General features: G+C 52.0%; 2 protein-coding genes and 8 non-coding genes across 10 annotated transcripts in view; 5 read left to right on the forward strand and 5 right to left on the reverse strand.

Moving 5' to 3' along the window:
- The window catches only part of MCM3AP (minichromosome maintenance complex component 3 associated protein), a 102,283-nt gene that overhangs the window by 28,585 nt on the left and 48,071 nt on the right, over positions 1 to 25,627 (forward strand). The window lies entirely within an intron of this gene.
- On the forward strand, positions 1,289 to 1,360 carry TRNAA-UGC (transfer RNA alanine (anticodon UGC)). The gene has a single exon. It is a non-coding gene; the product is annotated as a tRNA-Ala (tRNA).
- TRNAS-CGA (transfer RNA serine (anticodon CGA)) lies at positions 2,691 to 2,772 on the reverse strand. Its single transcript has one exon. It is a non-coding gene; the product is annotated as a tRNA-Ser (tRNA).
- On the forward strand, positions 3,173 to 3,244 carry TRNAP-CGG (transfer RNA proline (anticodon CGG)). The gene has a single exon. It is a non-coding gene; the product is annotated as a tRNA-Pro (tRNA).
- On the reverse strand, positions 3,439 to 3,510 carry TRNAP-UGG (transfer RNA proline (anticodon UGG)). The gene has a single exon. It is a non-coding gene; the product is annotated as a tRNA-Pro (tRNA).
- Positions 11,389 to 11,470, reverse strand: TRNAS-UGA (transfer RNA serine (anticodon UGA)). The gene has a single exon. It is a non-coding gene; the product is annotated as a tRNA-Ser (tRNA).
- TRNAA-UGC (transfer RNA alanine (anticodon UGC)) lies at positions 12,848 to 12,919 on the reverse strand. The gene has a single exon. It is a non-coding gene; the product is annotated as a tRNA-Ala (tRNA).
- TRNAS-CGA (transfer RNA serine (anticodon CGA)) lies at positions 15,109 to 15,190 on the forward strand. The gene has a single exon. It is a non-coding gene; the product is annotated as a tRNA-Ser (tRNA).
- TRNAA-UGC (transfer RNA alanine (anticodon UGC)) lies at positions 16,642 to 16,713 on the reverse strand. Its single transcript has one exon. It is a non-coding gene; the product is annotated as a tRNA-Ala (tRNA).
- FTCD (formimidoyltransferase cyclodeaminase) lies at positions 18,363 to 24,787 on the forward strand. Its single transcript, XM_065750697.1, has 14 exons — positions 18,363 to 18,478; positions 19,294 to 19,477; positions 19,766 to 19,894; positions 20,055 to 20,143; positions 20,710 to 20,889; positions 20,984 to 21,121; positions 21,621 to 21,752; positions 22,426 to 22,487; positions 22,703 to 22,832; positions 22,973 to 23,134; positions 23,609 to 23,652; positions 23,760 to 23,898; positions 24,026 to 24,121; positions 24,350 to 24,787. The coding sequence occupies exons 1-14, from the start codon at positions 18,425 to 18,427 to the stop codon at positions 24,434 to 24,436; spliced, it is 1,626 nt and encodes a 541-aa protein (XP_065606769.1). The 5' UTR covers positions 18,363 to 18,424; the 3' UTR covers positions 24,437 to 24,787.

The following is a 25,627-nucleotide window of genomic DNA, read 5'->3' on the forward strand; positions in this document are numbered from 1 at the left end:
GACAGGGAAAAGGCCAAGGTAGTGAAGGAGGCATTTGTCTCAATCTTTACCAAATCTGGCCTTCAGGAATGTCAGGTCTCCAAACCCAGGAGGAGAAACTAGAGCAAGGAAGATGTATCCCTGCTGGAAGAGCATGGGATCTGGGAATCCCAGGTCACTCACCAAGGCAATCAACTCTTCTGCTGGCACACTCTGCATGAGAAAGGAGAATTGCTGTGTATAGAGGGGTTTCCTGAATCAGGGAAACCATGGGACACTGGAGGAGCTATCCAAAAGATTTTGTGAGAGTGGCTGACAAGTCTTAGGGGTGGTGAAGATCAACTGTGGCCAACCCTCACATCTGTAACAAACAACCCACAGGCAGCAGAGCAAGGACGTTATGCCCCCAAGAGCAGTGTTAAAAGGATCGAGCACACTGGTGCTGTTGAATTCACAGTCAAAAGGGGATTCTGGATAAGGAGATGAGCCAAGCAGGTGAATGCCTGTCCTGACGGTGCCATTCTCTACAATCTACTACAATCTTGGACATACTTTTGAGAAAACAGGCCTGCAGACAGTTGTTGGGGCCAAGTACAGCAAGCGTGTCCTAGCCTCCAAGCTGTCCATAATGCTAGTCAGAGCTTCCAACAAGATGTAGCGATGGGATGGTAGGAGGATGGAGTAACTGGGTGATAGAGAAGAGCAAGGGACTGCTGATACTGTTGGGAGCAACAGGGAAACACCTGTGAATGGTCTCAGAGGAGTTGCAGCACGCTGCTCACAAAGGCTGACACAGCCAATAGCCAATAGCCGAGCTGGTGCTTCTACACCAGCACCCAGAGCATGGAAAAGAAAGAGAAGTTGGGAACCACTGTGCAAGTGGAGAATTGTGATGTAATCACTGTCCTGGTAATGTGGTGGGATGAACGACACAAGTTGAGCACTGCAAATGATGGCCACGAACTGTTCAGATGGGAAGAGGCATGGAGGGAGAAGGAGGTGGTCGCAGAACAGGTAAAGAAAGGAATTGATCCCCAAGAGCTGTCTCTGCAAGAAGGTCATGAACAGGTTGAGAGTTTGGAGGGAGAAGCTGTGGACCTAGCTAAAAAAAGGGAACTCTGTGTTTTATCCCATGAGCGCATGGGGCACAAGAGGGGGATCTGAAGGCAGGAAAGCATCAACTGAGGAGGAAGTCTAAGGAAAATATCCCTAAAAAAGGACCCTCCACCACCACCACCACCATCACCATCACCATCATCACCATCATCACCATCATCATCATCATCATCCTCATCACCCTCATCATCCAGGGGATGTAGCTCAGCGGTAGAGCGCCTGCTTTGCATGCAGGAGGCCCTGGGTTCAACCCCCAGCATCTCCACAGTTTTGCTGCCCATGACGAAAACCCCTTCCTCATCTTTCTTCCATAAACCCCACAGCCCCTCTCCCCGTGGACCTGTGTTTCTTCCCCGTGCTCCCAGCACATCACGTGCTGCTTTCCTTCAGCCTCACATCTCTTTTTGCCGAGTGGAGAATGGATGATCCACGGAATGATGGAACAGATCCTCCTGAAAGCTGTGCCACTGCACATGGAAGAGAACAACAAGATAGGAGTCAACCAGTATGGCTTCACCAAGGGCAAGTCCTGCCTGACCAATCTAGTGGCCCTCTTTGGCGCTGTAACTGCATCACTATACAGAGGAAGTGTCAGTGCTGTACTTTATGTGGACTTCAATAAGGCCTTTGGCATGACTCCCTACAAGATCCTTCTCTGCAAATTGTGAAGAATTTGATCTGAGAGGTGGAGTGATTGATGCAAGGTCTTTCCCAGAGTGTGATGGCCAATGGCTCAGTGTCCAGGAGAACGATGACAAGAGGTGTCCTTGTGGGGTCAGTGCTGGGACTGATATCCTTAAAGTCTTCATCAGTGGGATTGAATATGCTGATGACACCAAGCTGTGTGGTGTGGTTGACACACCTGAGGGACAAGACTGTCATCCTTAGGGATCTAGGCAGGTTTAGCAGTGGCCCCAGGTGGACCTCATGAGGTTCAGCAAAGTTAAGCACAAGGTCTTGGGTTGACCTGAGAGTGGTCAAGGAGGGGCTGTGAGACAGACTCTCTAGTACAGACTGTTGTGATAGGACGAGAGGAGATGTTCTAAACTGAAAGAGGGTCGATTTAGACTGGATATAAGGAAAAAAATATGTTGAGGGTAGTAATGGGGTTAGCACTGGAACAGGCAAGCTCAGGGAGGTGGTGGTTGCCCTGTCCTTTGATACATTAAATTCAGGCTGGACTGGGCTGTGAGCTACCTGATTGAGCTAAAAATCCTTCCCCAGGTGCTGCCTGTGCCCGAGCTGGGAGCAGTGAATGATGCAGGAAGCTTTTGCCTGCTGTTGGTGCAGGAGGTGGCATCTCTCCCCCACACACAGGAGCTGTTGTCAGCAGTGAGCATGGTGTGGGGCCAGTCTGAGTCCCTGCCCTGGTACTGGGGGGGAGTACAGTTCTGGCTCTGTCTAAAGGATGTGTACCAACCTTCAGACTCTCCTCTCCCCTTTCCTCCCCTTTCTCTGCGGCTCAGGAGGGCATTCCCATCATCCCATAAGCATTCTGGGGCACTACCTGGTCTAGAGAGAGGTGGTCCCAGATATAGATCTTAGAGATTCCCCCCTTTCCAACCCAAACTGTTAGGCTAGGGGGTAAAATCCATCGCTGTGAGCAGGATTCGAACCTGCGCAGGGAATCCCTATTGGATTTCGAGTCCAACGCCTTCACCTCTCGGCCATCACAGCATCCCACAGCATCCCACAGCGTCCCACAGCATCCCACAGCGTCCCACAGCGTCCCACAGCGTCCCACAGCGTCCCACAGCGTCCCACAGCGTCCCACAGCATCCCACAGCATCCCACAGCATCCCACAGCATCCCACTGCATCCCACTGCATCCCACAGCCCATTCTGCAAGGACTGAGCTTTGCAGAGTGCCTGCTTTGCGAGCAGTTCCACCCCCATCATCTCCACCCTTTTCTTCCCCCAAACACCCCAGCCTCCCAGCTGCCCACAGCAGCTCGCCTCTGGCTGCTCCTGGCCCCTCTCCTGCAGCAAAGGGACCAGAACACATCTCTGTTTGCATCAGCAAAGACTCACACCTGTGGAACATGACAGATGAGGCTCAAAGACACTTGCAGTGTGGGGCTCGTTGGTCTAGGGGTATGATTCTCGCTTCGGGTGCGAGAGGTCCCGGGTTCAACTCCCGGACGAGCCCTTCTCTTTTCAGCCCTGGCCCCACGCCCTGGCTGCTCCCTGCCCACAAATCCCCCGTTCTGCCCCCTCCCCAAAAATCATACCCCCTCTGGGGATCCGTTCCTCGCGGTGGAGCCCACCCCCCAGGCAACAGTATCCCTAGGGGAGAGATGCTCTACACATTATTATAACAGTGCAGATGGGTGCCTAAAACAAGGGCTCGTCCGGGATTTGAACCCGGGACCTCTCGCACCCAAAGCGAGAATCATACCCCTAGACCAACGAGCCTCCATATATGAGCACTACCACTGCTGCTCCTGTGCCCCATTATGGTTTGCACTGGCTCCCCATCCCCATCTTTGCTACTGGATCCAGTTGCTGCCTTTTCTGTGCACTCTTGTCCTCATTTATCCCGAAGGAAACATTGAATATTTGAGAAATTGAGAGGTACATTGTACAGGCTGGGTTTCCCCAGCCATCTTTGATTTACAAGCATAACTGGTGTTTGTTGTGCAGGAATATCCCTGTGGATGTAGCCCGGGGTCGGAGAGAGGAAATAGGTCATGGGAACCTATGGCCATGAGGAATATGGGTCCCGCTGTTTCCAGTTACTGTGGTAGTGGGAAATTCCCAGGGAATTAACAGGAATGGCAGCCCAGGGCTGAGAGCCCCATGTTGAGAGATGGGACAGATGGAGAGTCCCAGTTCACCTGGGGACCCAGCAATTACACAGTCTGTGAAACTGGATCTCCTGCAGCCCCAAGGCTACGATCCCAGGGCTTCCCTAAAATCTCTGTGTGTGTCCTCGTGCACAGACCTGTGTCCTCACTGCTCCACAGCAGCCTGGGCTTATCCTGTGGTGGGATGGAAGAGGCTGGCACTCCCTGGCCAAAGCCAAGCACAGGTCCACCAACTCTGCAGGGAACTTCTGGGAAGTCCAGCAGCTTCCATGGAAGGGGTTTTGTAATGGGTGAAGCAAACCATCCCCAGCATGGGGATGTGGCACTGAAGGGATGTGGTCAGTGGGCACAGTGGGGTGGGCTGGGGGTCGGGCTTGTTGATCTTAGAGGTCTTTTCCAACCGGAATGACTCATGATTCTATGATTTCCACCTGTTGGGTGAGATAGTCAAGGAATTTGGGAACAAAACTAATCTGAGGAGAGGTTCAGAGGCAACAGCAGCCCCTACACGGTGCCCCAGTCCACATCTGTGCAAGTTGTAGGGGACCACCCTGGCTGCACGTACTGGGCTTCCTTGGAGATGGATGCAGCAGGCACAGGGACACTTTTCCAAAATTTCCCTTTGTCTCTGGCTCTCTGGAGAAAGCCAAGGGAAGCTTGCTTCCCCTGGCTGGCATCAGAGATATCTAGCCCTTGGATTGCTGGAAATGAAGGCACAGGGCAGTGCATCAGAGTTGCAAAGTGCTGCTGGGACTGATGATGGAAAGCAATGGTGAATGCTGGTCCTGTGCCCTTTTCTCATGCTCTTACGTGCAGGAATAAACAGTACTGAAATACCTTCCACCCCAGGAAGAGCTCTTTTCCCTATGATTTTCTTTTGTTTATATCTCTCTCATCATAAAATAATCAGAAAACTGATTATTTTGACTTCTTGACATGTGCCTATTGTTTTCTCCTTTCCCTTCTCCAAGCAAGGGACTTTATTCAGTGCAGAGACCTTCTCACACTCATGCCTTCTTTAAATACCCCTGTGCATGTACTGCAAGCATTGTTGCATGCACTGATATTGTCCTGGAATATGATGATCCAGTGTGAGCAGCTGAACCTCAAATACTTAAACAGCTCTGGAACACTGAAATGCACAATCAGGCTGCAAATCAGAAGGCTCCAACTTGTGTCTGGGAGCCATAGTAAGACTGCCTTCCCTGGGATCGTGGGAGTGCACAGAGGTACACAAAAATGGGATTTGTTTCCTTGGCTGTGGGTCTGAGGTAAACCTGTGTCATCATGTTATTCAGGAGTGGTGCGAAAAGCAAAAAAGCAAAATGTGAAAATGAAATGTAATCCTTTTCTGCTCCCCAGATGGCCGTTTAGAAGCTCAGCCCCCTGCCTTACTCCAGCAGGCTGCAGGATTGCTTCTAGATGAAGCACGCTTCCTCTCTGCACCTTGTAAAAGCTGATTTTCTTTTTTCCATTCCGGAGTTGATTTTAGAATGAGCTGTGCTTGACTCCAGCACCTCTGAAAAGCCTTTCTTGCCCTAGCAGGCAGGACAGGAAAAAGTCACTAGGGATAGTTCAGTGCTATAAGCCTTAGCTCCACAAAGCCTACTCAGCTCAGTAACTAAAATGATTCTGAAAACTCCTACGAGGCACATCTTTAACAATGATGATGAAAACCCGTGGCTCCACACATGCGTGACGCTTGTGGCCCAATTCTGCCATAAATTATTTTGGGGCAGAAGGTGTTTATGCCTCCATCTGGGCTCTGCTGGAGTGAAATGAGAAGCCTTCTTCCAGCTTCCCCCGGAGCCTGATGGCTCATTCCCCTGCTCAGTGCTACGTCAGCGATTCCTACTCCCCAACATGTAGCTGATTCATGTTTAAATGCAGGTCGGGACTTCTGCGACTCCCTGTCTCTGTAGCAGGTTAGCAGGGATCAGCAGAGCAATCTGGAGTCACTAATTAGAAGTTCTTGGCAATTTCTGTCCATCACAGGAAAGAATAGTGAGGAATATCAAAATACGGAATCATCCATGTAGATCCAAATGCATAAACACTTGGTCACGCCAGATTAATTCAGCTACATTGAGCTTGCACTGAGCCATGTCTATGTCTACACTGCCAGGACAGATGGGGAAGGATGAAGGCTGCAAAACTGCAGCACCGTGCCGTTGGTTGTGTGATAATCTCCCTCACCACCCTGCACCTTTGCAGCATCTTCTGATCACCAACGGGATCCCATGAGGCTGAGGCAGTGCAGCACAGCTGTTTGTGCTGAGCTTGTGCACAGATGTGTCAGCTTAAAGCCCCACATTTATGAGCTCACCTTGGGTGAACCTGGGAGTTAAATTCCCAACTGATTTACGGTTGTGCTCAGAAGAAGGTGGGGAGGGAGGGGAGATGTGCTGGGGATGCACCTGCCCTAAATTCTGCTGAAGCACTCTCCTGTCTCGTAGCATCCAGCTTAAAATGTGCTTTGGCCCTGGGAGGTAAGATAATTACTGCCTGTAGCTGGAATCATTTCGATCTTACTCAGAACTAAATGGAAGCAAAACATGTCAGATGAAAGACGAAACTTTTTAATCAGCTGGGGGAGCTTTCCAGGAGAAAACTGCTGGTTACTGGGGAGTTTCATGTGGAAGGAATGCGCCAGCTCCCCCGGGGGTCGGGACGCCCTATAAAACACCCCATGCTGCTGGGCCCTACACCTGCTTTCCAGCCACTGCGTCCTCCGCTGCCTGGGTAAGTTGAGATGCTCTGCTCCTTCCTCTGACCGAGCTGCTGTTGGCACTGATGTGTGCCCTCTGGTCCCCAGGAGGGGTCCAGGTTTGTCGTCTGCCTCCAACCTGTGGAGGCATCGGGGGGGGGATTGTTTCTGCCATAACATGAGGAATCGAGGCTTTGGGTGCAAGGGGATGAGGATTGCAAGTAGTACTGGGTATGTGCCACAGGGATCTGCATGTCCTTCGTGGATTTCTTCACTAAAAGAAAAAAAAAGGCAAAAAAGAATGACATATTGCCAGGTTGCAGAGCTCAGTGTCCCTCTGCTTAAGGGAGGGCAGCAGAAATCCCTTTTGTTTTAGCCTGTGCCCACTCGTGTTGTGTTGATTTAAGTGTTTTTTACAGCAAAGGGAAGCATTCCAGTGAGCACTCTGCTTGGTGAAGGATTGCTGTCACCTCTCCATCACTGCCTCCCAGGGCAGGCCATCCAAATGAAATCAAATTATCCCTACCTCTGGCTGCCACAGCCACTGAGTTAGTGCTCAGCAGGGAAGGGACACCGTCTGCCCTATTCTCACGCCCTCCTCTGCCTTCCAGGTACCTGTTCTCACCGGATGATGTCCTGCTACGACCTGTGCCTGCCCACCTCCTGCAGCCCCAGGCCACTGGCCACCAGCTGCAATGAGCCCTGCTATCGGCGCTGCTGGGACTCCACCACTGTCATCCAGCCCCCCACCGTGGTGGTGACCTTGCCTGGGCCCATCCTCAGCTCCTACCCGCAGAGCACGACAGTGGGCTCCACCGCATCGGCAGCAGTCGGGAGCTACCTGCGGTGCTGTGGGGTGCCAGTGGCCTCTGGTGGCACACGGGGGCTGGGGAAAGGAGGACTGCTGTGCCTCGGGGGTGGGCTGTAGGGTGTCCCCATGGGCCACCTCATCCCACTGAGGCCAGCAAGGAAGGAAAAATGAAGCACGGGAACAAGACTGGGGAAGAGGACTAAGGAAGTGCCCATGTGTTTCCAAGCCGTAGGGGGCACCTGCATCTCTCCCAGCAGGAAGGGATCCATGGGCACCTTTCATTCAAGACTGAGCCTCTGTATACCTTTCTCTAGCTATGCCTTACTGTATGCTTCCATGTGTTACACAGCATTTACTATTAGCTTATAGCTGGCTGCAGACAAAAGATGGTTGTCAAGAGCTACAGAGGCCGCAGGAGCAGAGGAGCACCTCGTAGGGGTCATTTTATCCTTAAGTAATGTCTGTCAATTCCTTTAGTGAGCATTAGAAATGCACTTTTTGTACTCTCCACCGGTTATTCTATTTCTTTTCATTAAAGACATGCTACATCATAGCCTGAGTTCTCTGGTGTTCTTTTTGCCTCTGGTCTGAGGTGACAACCTGCTCTGATTGCAACGTATTGCTGCGTGGGTGTTGGGTTTTTTTTTTGTCTAAAATGAGAATCTCTGCTGCTCAGTGCCACACTGTGCTGATGTGATCATGTAGCTTGCTGTGTCCAGCCCAAAGGAAAACTTCTGCAGGCCTTTGTTGCTGCCCTACAGCGAGTACCAGCTTAGGGACACAAGCAACGGCCTCATCGCCTTTTCCCACAAGGGTGTGGGAGCATCGAGGTTTGATGTTTCAAAATGATTTTTTGTCTGTTTTTGCAATGAGTTTTGTTTTGGGGAGGATGGATGGAGAGCAAGGGTAAAGAGAGACGACTTGCCTTCCTGGGAGATGTTTCTTTGAACCGACTCACCCTTTGCCCAACTCTGCCCAGGGAGGTGTGGGAGTCCCCATCCCTGGAGGTGCTCCAGAACCATGGAGAGGTGGCACTGAGGGACGTCAGTGGTCAGTGGGCACGGTGGGTGTGGGTTAATGGTTGGACTTGGCAATCTTAGAGGTCTTTCCCAATCTTAGTCATTGTATCAGAGCTACCTCAGGCAGCTGCAGTATAATCAGAGAATGGAGAGCTCAGTGCATGCCAGACCACTCCTCCTGGGTCCTTGCTTTGTGTTGCTGAACAGAGTAATGTTAAACCACATGCAGTGTAAGAGAAAGGTCCTAACGCTATCATATTGGCTACTGACATATTTGGAGCTGGATAATGGCTGTAATTTCAGTGCAACAAGAATTTCTGTCATTTCCAGTCTTTCATTCTGCTTTCAATGCTGCCAGAAGCTGGAGGTATCTGTACCTCCATGGAAACAATCACTCCAAAACAACAGGTTTTATTAGGAACAACAACAACAACAACAGCAAAGCAACATACAGGATGAATACAAAATCTCTCTACCCATATGTTTCAAGGACCTGGCCCAGATCTCATGAGGACAACCCTATTCCTGACCCTAGCCACAGCATAATGAGCTCCTCTCTCGTTATTCCCAAAGATGAGTACCTGTGGATTTGGACTGGAGTCATTAGATGAAGTAGGAGAACTATTTTACAGAGAAAGGATTCAGGCACTGGGTAAGTCTCTTTATAAGATGCCATGGAACATCAAACAGAACATTTTCAGATAATGAAATGAAGAACGAGTGCAACTAAGTCCTCCATAGACTTTGTATAAATCTTGCATTCTTTATACCTTTGGTGGTGTGAAAATTTGCACAGAGCTTATGAGTGTTTGGAGCGAGGGATTGTGCTGAGCTTGGAAGCAAGTTGGTCTTCAGAAATTTTTTACCAAGCTCAACTGGTTCTACTGCTCAGGTCTTCATACGAGTGCTCCTAATTTGAAATATTTTGCATGGCACTTGCTAGGCAATCAGAGTTCTGGGGAAAAAAAACAGGTGTGCAAAACGGGCCAGGGAAGGGAGGATGTGAGGCCCTGCAGCGATCCCCAGCCCCAGGGACTTGGAACCTGTCTCCATGGGTGCTGTGACTCCTGGCTGGGAGCCTGGCCATCTTGGTTGCCAGCTCAAGAGCTGTCCTGAATTTACTCCACTTTATATCCCCCTCAGACAGTGCTTGCCCCAAGCAGAACCTCACAGACCTGCTAATCAGGCCCTAAAATACAGGTTTCTGCAATGACACTGCAGCCACAGGCCCCGTTGAGGAACTGGGAACTACATGTCAAGACTGAGAGGAAAAATAAAGCTTAGCGAGTGGAATGATGTACACGGAAGGAAATAGTTGGGTCCTGGCATCTGGTCACAGCATTACTTTCTCATGGCTTTCAACAGCAACAACAGCAGCACTTCACAGAGAAGACTGGAGCATAGTCTAAATGCGACTCTTGGGCCATGCCTGGATCTATAGTTTCATGACTTCTCATCTTTGCCGACGTGTTCATGTCCTTGGAAGAAACCTCTTCCCTTCACAGCTCGGGCTGCTACAAATGCTGGCACACAGAGAGTTATTTGTCATGGAAAAGAGAAAATTGATGCAAGTGGTGAGTCAGTGAGGGCCAGGAGTGGAAGCCCCAGACGACTCAGGTTTGGTAATAAGAATGGACAGACTGGTGGTGGCTGCTGAGCCAGCAGGATCCCAGTACCTCTGTGAGCGGCTCCTCTGCACACACAGACCTGCACACACAGACCAGCTGTAGGGCAAAGACCTGCAAAAGCCTGGGGAGCCAGACAGGCAATGATTTCAGCCACAGGGGACCCCTCAGTGAGGGCTGTGATTCTTCCTCAGGGCTGGAAATCTCACAGATCAAGGTAATCACAGGCCACCCACTCACCTGAGTCACAGGAGAAGGCACACAAATCAAAAGGCACTGGCATTCTGGTCTGGTCCTTCTGGTGCCACTCATGGGAGCAGGGGTTCATGGCTTGCACCCCGATGAGCTGGAAGCTGCATTTGTTCTGTCAGCACTGCACTGCATCCTGAGCCTAAACCAGCACCATAGACTGCACTTAGCTACCCCACACCCACATCCTCTGAGTTCCTCCCCTTGGGGATGGGGAGACAGGGGTGCAAGGACACCTCAGGTACAAAATGTTTACAGCATCCTGGTCTGAAACTGCCAAGGATGCAAGTTTCAAACTCAATAATTATTGTTAGATATTCCAAGGCTATAATTCCTGTTTGTTGAGATGTGTCTGCACAGTTCTGAGAGAAGATGAGGGTGATCTGCTTACAGCTGTGTGAGGTGGTTCTTGTTTGCATTCTTTGAGTGGTGCTGATGGAGCTGGGCAAAGCTGCCCACTGGGCCACGGTGCTCTGCTCTGCTGTCTCCATCATCAGGATGAGGAGGGGCCAGGCTACACTGCGTGTCTCTTTTGGGGAAGTGGCACAGGGCAGCATGGGGCTGGTGGGGATGCTGGGGAGTAGGGAGAGGTGTGGGAGCTTGTGCCGCTGTGTCGTGTTGTGTCAGGGAGGTGGCATCCCTGTGCTGTTCCCACAGGGTCTGTCCCCAGGTGTGAGCACGGCATGGGGCCAGGGCAGAGCAGTGTTATCAAATAGAGGAGGACATGTCCAGGACCCAAAGCAAGAGTCATACCCTTGGGCCAATGAGCTGGGGCAGCCAGGCTCCCCCAGCAGCACAGTGTGCCAGCAGCCCCTGCCATGGGCACTGCACTGCCCTCCCCTCTGCGCTCAGCACAGTGGCTCCCAAACACCAGTCCCAAGCACAACAAAACTTTGCTTTGCCACTTCCCCACCTCTTGCAGGGCTGCAAAACCAGACCAGCCCCTGGGACCTCTGCACCTTCTGCTCTGGGCTGCACACACACCCTGCCAGGGGCTTTATTGTGCATTCAGCCATGGAACTGCCTCTCCTTGCCTGGATGGCATTCTCACTTCCAGGCCAGGAGTAAAATCCATCGCTGTGAGCAGGATTCGAACCTGCGCAGGGAAACCCTATTGGATTTCAAGTCCAACGCCTTCACCCCTCGGCCATCACAGCCTCAGCACACTCAGGGCACTCCTGTCCACAGTCCTGAGCACACCTCGTCCCATGGGTTACCCCAGGCAGTCATAGGTATACCCATGCCCCCCATTCTCCAGCTCAGAAAGTTCCCTTGAAAGGCTGGGATACCCCCACAAGCCCCAGATACACTCTGTGCCTGCTCCCTGATAGCAGGACCCAAGCCCAGCAGTGCCTGAGGCTGCACTGCCCCCCAACACCCCAGTTTGCATGCCATTTCTGAGAAGGACCCTATACAACTTGGTTCAGGTTTGTTTGTCTAGGGGTAGGATTCTCACTAAGGGTGCAAAAGGTCCTGGCTTCAGCTCCTGGATGAGCACTCCCTTTTTTGACACCGTTGCCCTTCAGACAACTGGGGACAAATGCTGTGAGGACAGGGCACAAAGCCCCACACCACCCTGTCATCTTGGGCACAACTCCTCTGCTGCCTTGATTCCCACCATGGCCAGCAACCGTATGCTGTCCTGTGCAGGGCTGCCAAAATACTAAACAAAGCCAGGGTCAAGGCAGAGTCCCTCTGAGTTGGGAACACCAGAATTGATTGAGATAGAAAAGACTTTTAAAGGTCATGTAGCTCAATTTCCCTGCAGTGAACAGGGACATATACAACTGCATCAGGTTGCTCACAACCTGGTTCAGCCAGACTTTGAACGTCTCCAGGGATGGGGCATACACCACCTCTCAGGGCAGCCTATGCCAGTGCTTCACTACCCTCATCATATATGTGTTTGCCTTACATGCAGTCTAAATTTCCTCTCTTCTACTTTGAAACCATTTCCTCTTGTCCTAAAAGATCCTGATAAAGAGCCCGTTCCCATCTTTCTTATTGCAACTCTATTGACACCTCTTGTCATCGTTCTCCTGGACACTGAGCCATTGGCCATCACACTCTGGGAAAGACCTTGCAGACAGTTACTCATCCACCAATCACTCCACCTCTCAGATCAAATTCTTCACAATTTGCAGAGAAGGATCTTGTAGGGAGTCATGCCAAAGGCCTTATCGAAGTCCACATAAATTACAGCACTGACACTTCCTCTGTATAGTGATGCAGTTACAGCACCAAAGAGGGCCACTAGATTGGTCAGGCAGGACTTGCCCTTGGTGAAGCCATACTTGTTGTCTCCTATCTTGTTGTTCTCTTCCATGTGCAGTGGCACAGCTTTCAGGAGGATCTGTTCCATCATTCCGTGGATCATCCATTCTCCACTCGGCAAAAAGAGATGTGAGGCTGCAGGAAAGCAGCACGTGATGTGCTGGGAGCACGGGGAAGAAACACAGGTCCACGGGGAGAGGGGCTGTGGGGGTTATGGAAGAAAGATGAGGAAGGGGTTTTTGTCATGGGCAGCAAAACTGTGGAGATGCTGGGGGTTGAACCCAGGGCCTCCTGCATGCAAAGCAGGCGCTCTACCGCTGAGCTACATCCCCTGGATGATGAGGGTGATGATGATGATGGTGATGACGATGGTGATAATGGTGATGGTGGTGATGATGGTGATGGTGGTGGAGGAGAATCCATTTCTAGGGATATTTTCCTTAGACTTCCTCCTCAGTTGATGCTTTCCTGCCTTCAGATCCCCCTCTTGTGCCCCATGTGCTCGTGGGATAAAACACAGACACAGAGTTCCCTTTTTTTAGCTGGGTCCACAGCTTCTTCCCCCAAACTCTCAACCTGTTCATGGCCTTCTTGCAGAGACAGCTCTTGGGGATCAATTCCTTTCTTTACCTGTTCTGTGACCACCTCCTTCTCCCTCCATGCCTCTTCCCATCTGAACAGTTTGTGGCCATCATTTGCAGTGCTCGACTTGTGTCGTTCATCCCACCACATTACCAGGACAGTGATTACATCACAATTCTCCACTTGCACAGTGGTTCCCAACTTCTCTTTCTTTTCCATGCTCTGGGTGTTGGTGTAGAAGCACCAGCTCGGCTATTGGCTATTGGCTGTGTCAGCCTTTGTGAGCAGCGTGCTGCAACTCCTCTGAGACCATTCACAGGTGTTTCCCTGTTGCTCCCAACAGTATCAGCAGTCCCTTGCTCTTCTCTATCACCCAGTTACTCCATCCTCCTACCATCCCATCGCTACATCTTGTTGGAAGCTCTGACTAGCATTATGGACAGCTTGGAGGCTAGGACACGCTTGCTGTACTTGGCCCCAACAACTGTCTGCAGGCCTGTTTTCTCAAAAGTATGTCCAAGATTGTAGTAGATTGTAGAGAATGGCACCGTCAGGACAGGCATTCACCTGCTTGGCTCATCTCCTTATCCAGAATCCCCTTTTGACTGTGAATTCAACAGCACCAGTGTGCTCGATCCTTTTAACACTGCTCTTGGGGGGCATAACGTCCTTGCTCTGCTGCCTGTGGGTTGTTTGTTACAGATGTGAGGGTTGGCCACAGTTGATCTTCACCACCCCTAAGACTTGTCAGCCACTCTCACAAAATCTGCACTCTTTCGGATAGCTCCTCCAGTGTCCCTCTGAGCCTCTCCAGATCTTTCTGCAAAGCCTTCCTGCTCTCAAGTGGATCACATCCCTTGGTATTCTCTGCAAGCTTATTGAGGGTGCACTTGATCCCATCATCCAGATCATTGATGAAAATATTAAACAAAATTGGCACCTGTGTTTTGCCCTGGGAAATTCACAGGTTGTAGTTCACTGCGTCGAACTCCATTCATTTGAGCTTGTTGATCACGACCAGCCAGCCAGTTCTTTACTCAGTGAACACTACACATGTCCAAGGCATGAGTGGCCAGTGTCTTCATGTGAATGCTGTGTAAAACAGTATCAAACACTTTCCAAAAATCCATCCAGGTTACTTTATCCATGGACTTTCAGTTAACGTCTTTGTTTTCCACACAAGTTACCTGTCTGTGCTGCTACCCTCAACACACTTCCATTTTGTGTTTGAGTTTTGCCAGGAGCTCATTGTTCAATCGCACAGGTTGCATAGCGTTTTTACCTTGTTTCCTCTTTGCTGGGACAGACAGCTCAAGAAGATTACAGAAGGTAATCTTGAATAAATGCAAATGTATATAACTTGAGTGTAACAGCATCAATGGACAAGGGAAGAGCCACTGATGCAGTCTATCCAGACTTCAGTAAGGCCTTTGACATGGCATTCCATAACTTCCTTCTCTCCACACTGGAAAGATAAGATATGAGGGGTGGACTGTTTTATGGACAAAGAACTGGCTGTAGGATCAAACCCAGTGTGTGGTGATCAACAGTTCAAAGTCTGGATGGAGATCAGTGATAAATAGCATCTCTTTGGGGTCAGTGCCAGGATACATGCATTTAATATCTTCATCGGTGACACTGACAGTGGGGTCGAGTGCACTCTCAGCAAGTTTTCAGATGACACCAAGCTATGGTATGCAGTCAAGTGAGGGATGGGATGTCATACTAAGGGATGATGATAGGCTGAGCAGCGGGCCCAGGAGAACCTCATGAGGTTCAACAAAGCCAAAGCAAGGTCTTGAACACAGGTCGTGGCAACTCCCATCATCAGTACAAGCTGAGGGATGTGAGGATGGAACACAGCCCTTCTAAAAAGGATCCACGGGTACTGGTGGGTGGCAGCTGGACCTCGGGGCATAGGGCAGCAATGCTGTGGAGTGCTGTGATGGCCGAGGGGTGAAGGCGTTGGACTCGAAATCCAATAGGGTTTCCCTGCGCAGGTTCGAATCCTGCTCACAGCGATGGATTTGATTTTACTCCTGGCCTGGAGGTGCTGAGCTCACACCAGCATCCCAATGGAACCCAGCTCGGGGGGTTTCCTCCTCAAAAGCATCTCTGCTCATCAGAGCTGCCCAGGCTCACCAGCAGAGATCCCTCCATCCTCCATGGGGCACCCAGGGCCTATTTTCAGCTCTGACCGGGATTTTGCAGGGCTTCTCTTTCCTCCCTGAAAGCCACAGAATCACCAAATTGTTGTGGGGCTGTGACCCCCACTCTGTGCCTGCTTCCCTCTAGCAGAGCCTGAGGCTGTACTGCCCCCAGCAACCCAGTGCATGGCACTTGTGAGGGGGGACCACCCTATACAACTTGTTTCAGGTTTGTCTAGGGGTAGGATTCTCACTTAAGGTGCAAGAGGCCCTGGCTTCAGCTCCTGGATGAGCCCTCCCTTTTTGGACACAATTGCCCTTCAGGTCTAGGGACAACTGCTGAGAGGACAGGGCACAAAGCCCCAGACCACCCTGACATCTTGGGCATAAATCCCCTGCTGCTTTGCTTTCCACCACAGTCAGCAGCCATGTACTGTCCTGTGCTCAGTCAGCAGAATTTTGAGCAAAGTGAGGGCCAGGTCAAAGTCCCTCCTAGTTGGGAACACTAGAAATATAGAATCAATTGAGTTGGAAAGGGCATTTAAAGGTCATCTAGCCCAACTCCCTGCAATGAATAGGGACTTCTAGAGCTCCATCAGGTTCCTCACAAGCCTGTCAAGCCTGTCTCTCCTAACAGGTCTCCCCTTGACCTTGCACTTGGCTTTGTTAAATCTCATGATGTTCTCCTGGGCTCACAGCTCAGTCTGTGTAGGTCCCTCAAGATGGCATCCTGTCCCTCGGGCATGACGCACAGCTTGGTGTCATTCGCATACCTCTGTCTATGTCATTGATAAAGATATTAAAGAGTTATCAGTCCCAGCACCAACCTCTGAGGGACACCACTCATCACCAATCTTCATCCAGCCATTGAACAAAATTCTCTGGGTATGAACTTGCAACCAGTTCCTGATCCATCAAACACTCCAGATGTCCAATCCATATTTTTCCAACTTAGAAGGATGTTGTAGTGGACTGTGTCAAAGGCCTTATTGAAGTTCAGATAAATTACAGCACTAACTTGTTTTATGTCCCTTTATGTAGTTACACCACCATAGAAAGCAAACTTGCCCTTGGTGAAGCCATACTGGTTGTCTCCTATCTTGTTGTTCTCTTCCATGTGCAGTGGCACAGCTTTCAGGAGGATCTGTTCCATCATTCCGTGGATCATCCATTCTCCACTCGGCAAAAAGAGATGTGAGGCTGCAGGAAAGCAGCACGTGATGTGCTGGGAGCACGGGGAAGAAACACAGGTCCACAGGGAGAGGGGCTGTGGGGGTTATGGAAGAAAGATGAGGAAGGGGTTTTTGTCATGGGCAGCAAAACTGTGGAGATGCTGGGGGTTGAACCCAGGGCCTCCTGCATGCAAAGCAGGCGCTCTACCGCTGAGCTACATCCCCTGGATGATGATGATGATGGTGATGGTGATGATGGTGATGATGGTGATGATGGTGATGGTGATGATGGTGGTGGTGGTGGAGGGTCCTTTTTTAGGGATATTTTCCTTAGACCTCCTCCTCAGTTGATGCTTTCCTGCCTTCAGATCCCCCTCTTGTGCCCCACATGCATGGGATAAAACACAGACACGGAGTTCTCTTTTTTTGGCTGAGTCCCCAGCTTCTCCCTCAAACTCTCAACCTGTTCATGGCCTTCTCGCAGAGACAGCTCTTGAGGATCAATTCCTTTCTTTACCTGCACTGTAGGCACCTTGCAGTGCCACCCTGACCCGGTGCAGTGTAGTGCCTGTGGCAAAGGCTGCTGGCACAGCGTGCTGCTGGGGTAGCCTGGGTGCTCATTGGTCTTGGGGTATGATTCTTACTTCAGGTGTCTGAGGTCCTGGCTCCAACTTCAGGATGAGCCCAACTCTTTTCCACACCCCTGCCCTGACCATCCCTCATGTGCAGGGTTGCCACGTCCCTAACACACCCCAACACCACACAGAGGTGCCAGGTCTGGGCCGCTCCTCATGCTGATGGTGTGAACAGCAGAGTGGGACATGCTGGCACCATGACAGCTCTGCCTGGGACAGCTGTAGCACACGGGGAGGGAAAGCACTGCAGTGCAAGCATCTGCTGGGACCCCATCCCGGGGGAGAAACACAGCTCTGTGGGGACAGTGGTTCTGCTGGAGGAGGAAGAGAAGGAGGAGGAGAGGGGGTTTTCCATGCAGCTGCAGGCATTTCCCCCAGCACAGTCCGTGAGACAACAAAAGGGTGGAGATGCTGGGGGGGGGAACCCAGAGCTCCTGCATGCACAGCAGGCACTGTGCTGCTGAGCCACATCTCCTGCATCAGGATGGTGTTCAGGGAATTTCTCTTAAGGAGTTCTTCCTCAATTCTGCTTTTCTGCAGCTGCTGACTCTGCCTACCAGGGCAATGGAGGATGAGGGTATGGCTGAGGCCACCCAAGGTTGTCCAACAGGGAGGGATGTGCTGGAATGTGGAACAGAATTTCCCCCCCCAAGGCTGTCTAGAAAGGAGCTGTGAAGGCCAAGGGCTGAAGGAAGGAAGTGGACTCAAAATCCAATAGGGCTTCCCTGTGCAGGCTGAAATCCTGCTCACAGTGACTGATCTTAGCACTGACCTAGGACTTGGGGAGAGGTAGAGTCACAGTGATGTCCTTATAGCACCAGAACTCCCCACCAGTGCTTGGTTCTCATGGTTGTGTTTGTCCAGTTTGTTTCTTTGGGTAGCTGGACTCTTTATTTCTGTGTCCCCATCTTCTGTGGTCCCGCACTGCTTCAGGAACACGAGTACTGTGTCCCTGTTGTTGACAGGGTTGTACTCAGCCAGGAGCAGGTTACTGGGTTTGGGCTCAGAAGAGGATTTTTGTTTTCCCTCACACAGTATCAGTTTGTCTTAGTGATTTACGGGCATTAATGGGTAATTACTGCTGGAGATCAGTCTGCATGTGCTGCTCAAACCCCACAAGAGCATTTCAGTCCAAACAATCACTATTCTGTTGATCTTTTCTGTCTCCTGGCTGCAGATCAATGCAGTTAATGAGAAACCTTGGTGCTGGGCAGTGTGCTGTCCCAGCAGAACAGCAAGAGCCAGAAAGACCCGCGAGAAGCCAAGCCCAGTGCCACGGGGCTCGGGCAGACACCAGGACCATGGCCAAGCTGGTGGAGTGCGTCCCCAACTTCTCGGAGGGATGCAACAAGGAGGTGAGGGCTGGTGATGGGCTGCAGCATGGGGCTGGAGGCTGGGATGCCCTCTGTCTCACGTCAGGTTTTGCATTGCTTCTTGTGGCCTAGCTTGTAGTTTTCCAGCACTTTGAACCCCTCTGAGCCAGCTGAAATCAGACTGGATTCAGCTCAATGGGAGCTTAAATCTTTTTCCCCGAGGGAAAGTTGTGCACTAATACTGAAACTGTCCAAACACAGTGTCTATTCCTGTTTTGCAACTCAAGAAAAAGCAAAACTTTGGCAACCTCCTCTCTGCTGCCAGCAGGCTGCCATAGGGTCTGGGCAGCCTGGTTAACCCTCATGGAGAAATCTCACTTTCAGCTGTTTCTCCAAACATGCCACCCAAGTTAATGTAGCCTGTGGTGGTCACCTGCCTTAGGCTGCACTTTGGGGACCAGGTCAGCAAACCCAAAACTGCTGCAAAACTTCCCATTGGGAATAGGCTTTGTGGAGCCAAATCTGTTTTAAAGCTTGCAAGGGACAGTGTCTTAAGAAATAACAATATGTGATGGTGCTCTATAGCATGCAGTAGCAGCTGGACTGCTCTATGAGGGCTTGAGACTACCTGGGGGCTGGGGGATGTCTCAGAGTCCCAGCTCCACTGACTGGGAGTTGGATGCTCATGCTTGTGGGTTCACTCTCTTCCTGATGAGTCTGAGGATGGGTGCATCCCCTGCAGTGCTTGGAGCAGGGTAGAGGCACCTGAGCAAAGGCATTACCCCCCTTGCAAAGCTGCTGGAGTGTAGTAGGCATCTCCCAGCCCAGCCAACTTGACTCCTTTGGCTGCCTGGCAGGTGATCGAGGCGCTGGGGAAGGCCATCTCCAGGACTCCAGGCTGCACACTGCTGGATGTGGATGCTGGTGCCTCCACCAACCGCACTGTCTACACCTTTGTGGGAACCCCTGAAGCTGTGGTTGAAGGGGCACTGAGTGCAGCCTGTGTGGCTTGGGAGCTCATTGACATGAGTCAGCACACAGGTAAGCATTCCCAGGGCAAGCTGGATCAAGAAGTAGGGACCACAGTGCTGCCAGCAAGGCACGCATAGCGTGTTTCCAGCACTTCGGGATGGATGCTGATGGGAAGGTGCAGAACAGTTGCTCATCTTCCCATTGCAGAGAGTCTAAACCCATCCTGTCCTTGGGCTACTCTAGGCATTACTGCTGTAAACTCTTTCCTTGCAGCGGCAATGCTCAGTGCAGAAAAAGCAGAGAAAGGGGCCTAGTCCCTTATCTGCTTGCTCTTCCTGATCTCTGCCCTGCCCCCAGGTGAACATCCTCGCATGGGGGCCCTGGATGTCTGCCCCTTTGTGCCAGTGATGAATATCAGCATGGAAGAGTGTGTTGTTTGTGCCCACATCTTCGGGCAGCGCTTGTCAGAGGAACTGGGAGTGCCTGGTGAGTAGGAAGGGCACCCAGGCTCAGACTCCATACCCCTGCATACTCTCAATCACAAAGGTGCAGCACTTCTTTTACAAAAGCTTCACCCAAGGGCAGAATGGGGCAAATGGGTGAAACCAGGCTTAGACAACATGCTCATCCCCTCTCTGCCTTGCAGTGTACCTGTATGGAGAGGCAGCCAGGAAGGAGAGCAGGAGAACCCTGTCTGCCATTCGTGTTGGGGAGTACGAGGCGCTCCCTAAGAAGGTGAGCCTGACTTTGGGAAGGAAACTCCTTTCTCAAACAATTGCATGCAGCAGCCGAGAGGTGTGAGGTGAGAGTGCAGGCAGCAGGGAATGGGCACTGAATTCACACATCCAGGTACGAGGTGCTCCTCAGTGTGACAGATGTCCATGGACTGGAATGAGATGGCAGGGGCTAAAGCAGGGAGAAGTGGGCTTGCTCAGCCTGGGGAATTCACTTAGTGCTTTGTGTAACACAAGGAATCAAAACACCCCAGAGAACCTGAATGAAATATTTCCTCTGTCTCCAAATTAGGCATTTTTGCATTAAGCCTTGGGAAGCATTACTGAGAAATGAAATAGCTCCAAGTTTTTGATGTGAAACAGTTGGAAAGTGAAAGAAAAGTGCTGCCTTGTTATCTCCTCGGCACAAGCGTTTTGACCAGATGGAGGAGCTGATGAAATGTTTTGGGTGCTGCTGAGTGTGGTGGTGTTAAAGGCAGATGCTGGTCATAGAAGGAGAGGCCACTTCTGGGAGGTCAATTTGTGCTGCTTACCAGCACCCACTCATGTACTCTTCTTCCTCTCCAGCTCGAAAAACCTGAATGGGCTCCTGATTTCGGGCCCCCATCCTTTGTTCCCCGGTGGGGGGCCACAGCAACAGGGGCCCGGACCTTCCTGATTGCCTACAATATCAACCTGCTATGCACTAAGGAGCAGGCACACCGCATCGCCCTTAACATCCGTGAGCAGGGTCGCGGCACTGACCAGGTAGGTACTCTTGTGCTGCCCACTACCCCACTTGTCCTGCCCTGGGTTGCCATCACTCTACTTTGACCACCGTGTTCCCCCCCCCCCTCCCAAGCCTGGAAGCTTGAAGAAGGTGCAAGGCATTGGTTGGTATTTGGAGGAGGAGAACATAGCCCAGGTTTCGACAAATATCTTAGACTTTGAGACCACACCGCTCCATGCTGTCTACGAGGAGGTGTGCAGTAATGCAGAGGTAGGTAGTGCACAACGTTTCTTTCAATGGGGAGCTTTGCAGAGCTTGTCTCCCTCCAGGCTTTTGGCCCAAAACCATAGTTGGGCTCTGCTTTCTCTTAGAATCGTTAGGGGTGGGAAAGAACTCTAAGATCATCTAATCCAACAGCCAACCATCCCCACCATGCCTACTCACCATGTCCCTCACTGCCTTTTCTTGAAAGCCTCGAGGGATGGTGACTCTGCCACCTCCCTGGGCAGCCTGTTCCTATGCATTACTGCTCTTTCTGAGAAGAAATTTTTCCTCTTAAGCTTGGTCAGGTCAGGCAAAGAGCTGAACCATATATAAACCCCAAAAGCAAAGCAACTTTTTAGTAACTTCAGCTCTTGGCTTATCTCCACAAGGTGGGTGCAACTTTGAAGGCCTTTCCATGAACCATGATGGGACCACCTGGCTGAGGTGGCGGCGTAGGCAGAAAAAGCAGCTCTGGGGACACTCATGTTAACGAAGTTTTTCACAGGCACTGAAGCTCCCTGTGATGGGATCCCAGCTGGTGGGTCTTGTTCCCAAGAAGGCCATGATAGATGCAGCTGAATTTTACATCAAGAAGGAAGAACTCTTCATACTGGAAGAGGAACACAAGATCAAACTGGTAATGTGAGTCCTCTCAATATTGAGGAAAGGGTGGGATTACAAGACCTCCAGCCTCTCAAAATGTCACTGAGCAGGAACCTTGGACCTGGGCAGCCCCCGGGCACGCTGGATACCCCATTACTCAGGGAAATGGTTCCTGGAAAGCTATGAGGGCTCAGCAGCTGGGACAAACTGATTTATAGCACTGAGGATGCTGAGATGTTCAGGGGAGCAGGGACCCCATCCCTTTAGGACCAAGCACTGTCAGCAGCTGCCCAGGCTGCCTGTGTGAAGGCTGACAGGAGAAGGACACCTCCCCACAGCTCAAGGACAGTGCTTATTATTAACAGGACACCATCTCAGCACCAGTGTAAGCTGGAAGAAAAGAGGCAGGCTCTGTTTTTTCTGTTCCAGGTGGGAAGGGAGTGGGGAGGGACTTCACCATCCTATGAGAAATGTGATAGATAACACTGAGCTAATTATTTATCCGTGCTGTTTCCAGTCACCCGTGGGTGGCCACACACCACTCCCACCTTGGGGACGGGAGGCACTGGTGAAACCAGTCTGCCTTGCTTTGGGTAGTGGCTCTCTCTCACGGTTAATTACAAGTGGGGCACAAAGACATAGCGGGATGTGTTGGCTGGGTGCATGCAGCCAGGTTGGGGCTGATGTGTTGGTGTTGCTCCTTGCAGGTTGTCAGCCGGCTCGGTCTGGACTCCCTGTCTCCATTCAACCCCCGAGAGCGCATCATTGAGTAGGAGCTCCTCATCATTCCTGTTTCTGGCCAGGCTGGGGGATCCTGCTGCCTGCCTCTTGCACTAACATTGTTTCACCCTATGGGGCGTCTCTCAGGCCCCTTCCCAATTAATGGGTGGATGAAAACCCAACAGAGAGGGCTGTGTGGAATGAAAAGGGACTGGGTGGCAGTGACCACCAGCATAAGGGGGTCTAACCCATGGTGTATTGCAGGTACTTGGTGCAGGCAGGAGAGGAGGACAAGGGGCTGGTCACAAAGCCACTGGGTGCCTTCGTGCGAGCAGTCGGCGGGAGGTCAGCAGCACCAGGAGGAGGATCAGTGGCTGCAACTGCGGCCTCTCTGGTATGTGCCCTGTGCCAGGGAGTCCCTCCTTGCTTGTGTGTTTCTCCAGGCACCTGGAGGCTCCCTGGTGAGGGAACCTGTCGCAGTGGTAGCAGCAGGTGTGGGGTCCCAGTGGAGGACTTACCCCAGTGCTCTCACAGGGAGCAGCCCTGGGCTGCATGGTGGGGTTGATGAGCTATGGGAAGCGGCAGTTCGAGCAGCTGGACCCCATCATGAGGAAACTGATCCCTCCTCTCCACCAGGCCATGGACGAGCTGGTTGCGATGGTGGATGCAGACTCCCGTGCCTTCAGCAGCTACATGGTGAGGTCTCACCAGCCACAGCCCTGCTTGTAGGAAAGCCATTCCAGGAGGCAGCACTGCATCCTGATGCCCTTAGAAGCAGGGTCGTTCCCCCAGGACTGAAGGAAGGGACATTACTTGGGGAGATGTGACTAATGCGCTGTTAGAGTGTGTCCACAAGAGGGCCACAAAGGGACGGAACGCTTCTACCAGGACAGACAGAGAACTGGGGCTCTTCAGCCTGGAGAAGGGGGGGCCACCTGATAGTGGGCTGTCAGTATCTAAAGGGGGGAGATGTGAAAGAAGAGGACAGACTCTTTAGTGGGGTCTGTTGTGACAGGACAAGAGGAAATGGCTTCAAATTTAAAGAGGGGAGATTTAGATTGGATGTAAGGAAAAGGTTTTTACAGTGTGGGTGGTGAGGCACTGGCACAGGTTGCCCAGAGGCACAGATATGCCCCCTGGCCCACCAAACTTGCTTTTCCTTGACTGCAGGAAGCTATGAAGCTGCCAAAAAGCACCCCTGAGGAGAGGGAAAGGTGAGTCAGACTGGTGAGGGCTTGCAGTGGTAGTGTGAGCTTGCACGTGAGCTTACACAAAAGACTGTGCACGAGCAGGGCCACCCAGGGGCTGTCCTTCATCCCAGGAGAGCAATCGCCATGCAGCAGGGGCTGAAAACAGCAGTGGAAGTGCCCTGCACTCTGGCAATGAAGGTAAACAACCTCTGGTCCACACTGAAGATGCTGGCGCACCATGGCAACCTAGCCTGCAAATCCGACCTTCAGGTACAACCCCGTGGTCAGGAGCTTCCACGGCCAGTGGGCTCACATTTGGCTGGGGCTTTAATGCTGCGGGACTGTGAGGTGCTACTCTGTTCCAGTAAGAGAGCTTTTCAGAAGCTTCTTTTCACAGGTGGGAGCCAAAATGCTGGAAGCTGCTGTGTTTGGAGCCTATTTTAACGTCATGATCAATCTCAAAGACATAACAGATGAGAAATTCAAGACTGAGGTAAGCAGGAGCTGCATGTGTCTCCCACCCTTGGTGGTGGTGGGGACCAGGCAAAGATCCCTGGGACTTTTTCCAGAGGGGATATGGAGGCTGTGGGCCCAAGGGTGCCCTTGTGCCAGGGTAGAGATGGAGGCACTGCGAAGACTGGAGGAGATTCATGGTCTGGACAGATGACACATTGTCTTTTCCTCCGGCTGGAAATGATGCACCTTCTCCCTCCCCGTACAGACATCGCAGATGGTCACCAGGTTGCTGGAGGAGGCAAAGCAAGGCTCAGCACTTGTGTTGGCACTGTTGGAGAAACGAGAAGCTTGAGAGGATCTCAGAGCTGGGCCAGGGCGTACACAAATACAGCTGGGAAACATGCTTGTTTCTGCCTGGGCTCCTTCCATACTGACCTTGGGGAAGCTGATTCACTTAGGCAGGTCCCAGGGTTATGTACCCTGCTGGCTCTAGCCCTTCCTTGGCCAAGGATGATTTTCACTGCCTGGGGCTTGGACCTTACATCCTTGTCCTCCCATCTATGGGGCAAAGAGAGCAGGCCGAGCTGGCGGTGCCACAGGAATCCTGTTGGCAGCAAGGACTGGGATCCCATCTTGCTGCCTGGGTGGAGATGGCACATCCCAGCCCCCACCACTCAACTTGTCTCTGTGACCAGAAAACGCCCTGAGAGATGCTCTGTGAGACTGGGGCAGGGCTGGGCACAGTGTCTTCATGGTGGTGTGTGAGCAGGCCCGCTGAATCACTCACTGCTAAGGGAGGGCATGCTGCTGAGCACGGGGCAGCGCCAGGCAGGAGGAGGGGGGATGTTAGTGAGAGGAGGCTGTGGAGCTCTTCATACCCCATCCAGGGAGGAAGATCCAAGCATGGGGAGGCCCAGCCCCTGTCAGCCCCATGATTGAGGCTGGGTCTGAACGCAGATATCTCCTCCTCTGCAGAGCAGACTGAGCTCAACCTGCTCAGAGGGTGGCTGATGTGGAGGGAAGGGAGGGGGCCCTTTTCCTCGACAGAGACACAGCGTGCCGTCAGCACGGCCCTGAACCCACCGCCCTGCACCCACTGTTGGGTGATGTAACCCCCATGCCTGTTCCCACACACAACACCCACAATGGGGGCAGTGCACCAGGGTTCATGGCAGGGACGCCTGACTCACCCCATCACCTGACACCACGTGATTGATCAGCCTGCAGGACCTTTGAGCTGGGTGGGACAGGAGTGCTGACGTTCACCGCGTGCCCATGGTGACCGCCGCAGTACTGGGAGTGGTGCTGCCAGTTTCACTGCTCTGCAGTGTCACCCCTGCCCACTGCACCTTCCTCGCCCAGGCAGGGCCTTGTATTTAAGGGGTGCCTGAGGGCTGGTCCCACTGCTTCGGGAGAGCCACGCCAAGGACGGCGAGCAGGACTGTGGTGCTCTCAGAAGGTACTGCTCTGCACGGTAGGTGACAGAGGTGACCCCTGGCGTGGCCGTGCCTGGTGGAGCCAGGGACACTGGGGGGTACAAGGG

Source organism: Cyrtonyx montezumae, unplaced genomic scaffold (assembly GCF_038088225.1).
Source record: "Cyrtonyx montezumae isolate F1298 unplaced genomic scaffold, pur_monq_1.0 scaffold_7, whole genome shotgun sequence".
In the NCBI taxonomy this organism is placed as follows: Eukaryota; Metazoa; Chordata; class Aves; order Galliformes; family Odontophoridae; genus Cyrtonyx; species Cyrtonyx montezumae.